Here is a 6,105-nt window from a genome sequence, read left to right on the forward strand (position 1 = left end):
ATCCCTTAGGATGTGTTGACTGGATTTTATTCAGTTCTTGTGTCTTTCTTAAAGATAAAAATATTCTAGCTCCTCAGTGTCAGTAAAATGAGATTAAATTCCTTTTGATATTCTGTTTCAATGCTCAAAATATTTGCCTTCTTTTGTACTGCACTAGTGGTTAATATTTATTTTGCAATTCAATGTATTTGTGATTATGCCATATTGTTTCTGGCAGTTATTCCTTAGTTTCTTTCCCTGCAATTGATTCTTCCTTCCTACGTGCAACTACTTTGCATTTTATTCCTTATTTTATTTTTATTGATTCTGAATTAATTCAACATTATTTCAGTATAACATTGAATGGGAATCCTACCACTCCCAAGAGCTTGCAGTCATCCAGAAGCAACAGTTGGCTGAATTGTACATGCTGTTCCAATAGTGTAAAAGCACAATTCATCATACTAGTGTATTTTTTTTCTATCCAAAAAATCATGGAAATTGGAATAGACTAAACATGGGACTATCCCATTTGGGATACCTCTTGATATTTCTTTCTGGATCAAAAAAATCAAGTTTAAAGACAAGTTCAGTGTCAATCAGTTGAATGCTCATTTAATAATTTCATTTGTATGTGGTTTTACTGAATTGCACTTGATTTGTTTTTTTTAAATCTTGCCAGATCATCAAATTAATTAAACATTTAAATTCTTCCCTACAGATCAGTTTTAATTTTGCTAGGTTGACATTTAATCGACATTCTCTGCTTCATCACTGAAAATATTGAGTAGCATGAACCCTTGACAGATTCTCCTGCAATCCCAGTTTACAGCTTGGTGGTGAACCGCTGAGAACAATCTCGGTCTTCTGTTGAATAGATAAGATGCAACCAAGACTTTGACCATGCTTGCTGTACTCTTGAAACTGGCTGATCCAAGCATAAAAACTAGAAAAGAATTACCAGTGAGTAACACCAGCAGGTAAATTCTCACAGCAAGGATTAAAATGAACACCCCTTTGGGGCATAGGTGTCTAGGACCTCAGAAAAATGTCTTGCAAAGCTGAGCTTATGGACAGAAAGCTTGAGGGAAAAGTAATACAAATTTTTGGTTGGACAGGCAGACTTTTAGGATACTGTATCAGGCACGTACATTTCCTCTCTCTCAGAGTACTTATTGTTTGAAAAGTTATATGCATTGTGTTGGTGTATTTTATTACTCTCCAGATTCCATTTACTGGCAGAATTCTTTTCTCCTGTCATATCAGGATCCAAGCAATTTTATGATCAATCTTGCAAGCCAAACTATGATTTTCCATAAGAAAAAGAAACTTCCTAGAACAAACCAAAATCCAAATCAGAAATACAAAAACTTCCTCTTGCTTTTACTGCCCCATAATTCAGACAGCTGCATTCAGACAGGAGGGTAAGGGGGAAATGCTTCCTTCTGCCACTGTGTCTTTTTGTCCAAAGTTGCTTGCAGTCATTAAATATCTGTGCTCTAGATATCACACCTATCTTTGATAAATTCATACAACAGTGTCTTGGAATGCTGAATATCACTAAGTTTCAAATTGCTGCAGGTTTCTGTTCCAAGAGCACAAAGAAAACGAAGATATTTTGAATAACAGTTTCTGAGGCAGATGCTTGTTGAGTATTACTCCCTACTACATATAATACTGAAAAATTTCTCATTTCTTTTTCAGAACAGACTTCGTACACCAGCTATCTGCCCCTGGCTTCAGCCATCAGCTACTATTGAAGCATGGTTTCATCTTTCACTAAAGGATTAGGCATGCCATTCTCATCTGATATAGTCTTGCCCATCCACATATTTAACACCTTATTTTTAAATGTCTCTTTCCTGGTTATAACATGGAGATTATTATTCTCAGAGGTGATGAGGAGATGATCTGTACGAGTATGAGGGGAGCATTCCATTAAATCTTCCAATAAGCTCTGAAAGGGATAGAAACTCTTTGTTGTGGGTGCAGTTCAATCTTTTCTGTTCTCTTCTTTCGCCAGGAAGATATGAGTGGCTGGAGTGTTTGGTTCTATATATAACGAGTTGATGTCAGCTGGATGCCAATCCCTTTGAAGAGGATCAGCCCCCAGTTCGTCTCGGTACTAGGTACCATGCAGATCCAAGCGCAGGGGTAGAAACCATCCTGGACCAGGCAGGTCATCCCCATACATAACTCCTGAAGCTGCAACTTAAGGGCTGAGATCGCTTTTTTCTGCACAACAAAACAGTAGGGTAAGTATCGTTTCCTGAAATATTCTGACATTGTCTGTCCTACAAACTGTCATATAAAAGACATTTATGTAACTTCTTGACTCTGCAATTAAACAGATGTTAATTTTTTTACCTAGTCGGAAATGCACTTTCTTTAAAGATGTCAGAGCATCTTGTATAGTTCCTGAAATTCTTTATTAGATTAAGAAATGTCAAAATATAAAATTTCTGGAATAATTCACAATAATTCTGACAAAATTACACAAGATGTAATTAAAATATTAGTTATGACTTGCATCTTTTAATAGAAAGTGTATATATGAGAAGGCCTAGACCACTGACACTGATTTTGCTACAGAATTTATGTAGAAAACTCAAAGTTCAGTCCTTCGAATCTTCTATCCATCAGAACACATCCTAGCATCTGTCTGCAAGCAAAAACTGTCAGAGCATTTCGCACACTTAAAAGTGCAGTATTTCTAAATCAGAAATAACTAAATTCACTATTCAGCTGTTCTAAACAGTATATTAGAAATTAAAGTTGGCTGCATTGTGCAAGCTGGCTCAACAATATAAAAATGTGTTGTTTTTTTTCAGCAAGGAAAAACCGTATCAGAAAAATCACAATGTTATCAGATTCTGCCCTGGTCAAAGAGAGGAAACAACAAGCATCAGCCATTATGGATGAAATACAAAGAAATGGTATAGCACTGAACCCAGCTTACTGTATATGCAATGTCCTCTAGTCCTCTCTAATACATTTTTTTAATCACAGAGTTTAACTCTCTTACAGCTTTGTCTCTGGGTGTTTCGCCATAAATAATCTTGTGGGAGTATCATGCTGCCTATGGTAACTAATCCTTTTGTAGTTGCCTCTTTTCATTTGAAAGCTATTTTCAGATGAACAACTGCTGGGAAGGAATGAAGTAATCTAACAGCTGATGTCCATTCTGCTAGGATAGCCTTTCAGGATATTATTTGGGGTTAATAACATGACTTCATTCCATTTTAAAAGGCTATCATCTAAGAAACATGCTGATCTGTATCCTCTTTTTTTTCTCTATTTCACTCTGCTTCTTTATATGAATCATAAAAAAATTTGAAACAATTGTTTATATCTCTGTTCCTTCCTCTCAAACTTTCTTTGTAACTAACAAATTTTACTAGCGTTTGGCAATTCTCTCTAATGCACAGTCACCAGTTAATCTTACATGCAGAAATTTTACTCCTCTACTGTTGCACTGAAGAAATGCAGGCACTTATGAGAAGGTAGCTTGATTTTCTCAAACAAGTCCTTAAAATTAGGCTTCTAGTGTGACACCTTAAGGAGCAATTAACTCAGTTGGGAATACAAATCTGCTTGGCTTTCATTAGGTATGTCCTGGATGCTTTTGGAGATCCCTCCAATCCTCTCCATGAAGCTTTTTTTACCATTTATGTAAAAGATCAATTTTTCAAAAGTTATAAGCACCCCATAAGCCTCACTGAAAAAACAAGGGAGTTCTGTTAATAATTAGAATTTATGAAAATTGTATCAGTCACACAGGGTAGAACACTGGACATTAAATTCCAGTATTGAAAATCTTTCTTGTGTGCTTTTGCTCCAAAGAATTTGGGGATGGTTTCTATGCTCACTCACTGACCACTGTGATTGCAGGAAGAGCAGGACAAGATACATAAGGTTTTTAGAAAACGAAGCTATGAGTTTCAGTGCCTGGTTCTACTCTTTCTGATATATCCATAGGGTTTTTTTTCTGTAATTTCTATTCCTAAGCAAATACCTCCTTCCTCTTTCCTTTCTCCACTGAACACACACTTGAGTCTGAAAGCCAGTCTGCCCTTACAGATTTAATTACAACTCCTTTTTGTTTTTGTTGGTTTGTTTGTATTGTAAACCTAATAGCCCGCAAGCTCTTTGGGGAAAAAAAAAAGTCTGTCATATATTTGTCTGGAAGCAGGCATTTGACATAGTAAATGTTGCTACTATTCACAGCAATACTAAAAAAATCTATCATACAGTCTTTGAAATAATTGGAGTTATTGGATAATCTGTGCTGATGCTTGACACTTGCCATTGCCACACATAATCTGTCATTTATTATTTACGTATTATCAGATTAGCTGTCAAGTTTAGATTCACACGCATAGATGTGACAGCTTATCCTACAAGATATGCTGTGATATGTGGCCACTGAAGGCAATACTAATAATTTAAGTGTACATTCTACTTTTGTATCTTCTTTGGATGCCTGGGATATTTAAATCATAGAATCATTAAGGTTGGAAAAGACCTCCAAGATCTTTTAAAAGTCAAAAAATGTATGAAATTTCATTAAATGCATGTGATAAGTCTGTAATTTGTAACTATACAAGCTCAGTGAAACAAGAAACAAAAGTATAACCAAAGCTGTAATCACACAAAGTACATGCTAGTTTTTGGGACCTGAATCTGAACAACTCTCTGAAAAATCAAGGAGAAATCTGTTGTTTAAATTATTAAATTCAGCTCTAATTTTTTTTCTATTTCAGTTTTCCCCTGTTTGTTAATTCAACAAGCTTAACCTGAGATCTGGCAGGAGAATCCTTGTATTTCTGGGTTTTGCACTGCTATTAGTAATGAAGGTCCCACACCTGGTAATTATGTACAAATTGAATGTCCTGTTTCAGCCAGTTGAAACAGACCTATGAAACTCTTCACTGTTAACAGACATAAACAGTAATGGAAGATTCTGTAGTGCAAGCCCCGGTAGCTTGGAATGACATACAGAAAGCATACCTACTGCATTTTTATTTCAGCCCCTTGTTATTATAATGCTTTCAGGTAAACAGTGAATCTCAAATTCCTTGTTAAAAGATATTCATAGCAGAAACAGCTGGTAAGATACAAAGCCAGCCAAGTTTTTATCAGTGTCTTTAATCTGGGCAAGGTCAGTAATGACTGCAAGTCCGTGTGTCCTGTTGGCTTGTGGGACATTGTGCTTTAGAGACGCTGGCGTAAAATGCCGCGGGAGTATACACAAACTGTAAACCCTCATAGTCTCAGCAGAGAGACTGTACCTGTAAATCAGTGTGTGGATGTAGTGTCATCCCCAACCCCTTGGATTTTCAATGGCAGACTTGGACTAATCATCACATTTCTAAGGCTACTTGGTAGAGGTAAACATGTATGCATTGGAGTTCATCAGGTTAGCCTTCAATTACACTTAAATCTCATGTCCAGTTCTAGACTATTTCTTAAACACCTTCTGGAGTAGCTACATGATTAACTATATTTCATGATATAGTTAAAAAAATCTTATTTCTGATACTACAACAAACATACTATCTGATATTCATTACTGTAATTTATAATCCAGATGAAGGTATTTAGAAGACTGTAAATTGGAGGATTAAAGGGGGATTTAGTGGTGAATTGACGAGGAACTATATAAATCATATTTAAATACAGTCTGTTATGATTTTAGGAGCAGGACAGGAAGGACTTAGCAGGAACAAATAGAGATATGAAGCTAAAAGGTTAAGATTAGGATTAAACTATGAATTAAATTTCCAGTATTAATTTACAATGTCCATTTACAACATTGATGTTCTCTATCATCCTCTAAATGTCCTTTACTCATTCCTCATCACCTTTTCTGCGCTGACACTGAAACAATCCCTAGACACATCATAAAACTAGACAGATGATTAGATCTCAGTTGGCAAGGGATTCAAATGAACTTCACACCTAAGTTTTTGGGATGCTGCCTGGATACACAACAGTACACAACTGTGGGTTACAAAGTACCTTGGAGCCTTCAGTTAACGTTAACAAGAACAGTACATATGTAAGGGCACAGCAAGGCCCAAAATAGTTAACATGCAGTGTGTCCCAGAAGAATACTGAGCGGTT

General features: G+C 36.0%; 1 protein-coding gene across 1 annotated transcript in view; it reads left to right on the forward strand.

The window, feature by feature from the left end:
- Positions 1-2,089: 2,089 nt before the first annotated feature.
- MYOZ2 (myozenin 2) overlaps positions 2,090-6,105 on the forward strand; it is a 17,945-nt gene continuing 13,929 nt past the window's right edge. Inside the window, exons 1-2 of the mRNA XM_010191876.1 lie at positions 2,090-2,234; positions 2,811-2,915. Of these exons, the coding sequence (XP_010190178.1) occupies positions 2,840-2,915 (76 nt within the window). The 5' untranslated portion in view covers positions 2,090-2,234; positions 2,811-2,839. The remainder of the gene's footprint in view (positions 2,235-2,810; positions 2,916-6,105) is intronic.

This window comes from Mesitornis unicolor, unplaced genomic scaffold, assembly GCF_000695765.1.
Source record: "Mesitornis unicolor isolate BGI_N332 unplaced genomic scaffold, ASM69576v1 scaffold15029, whole genome shotgun sequence".
Classification (NCBI taxonomy): Eukaryota; Metazoa; Chordata; class Aves; order Mesitornithiformes; family Mesitornithidae; genus Mesitornis; species Mesitornis unicolor.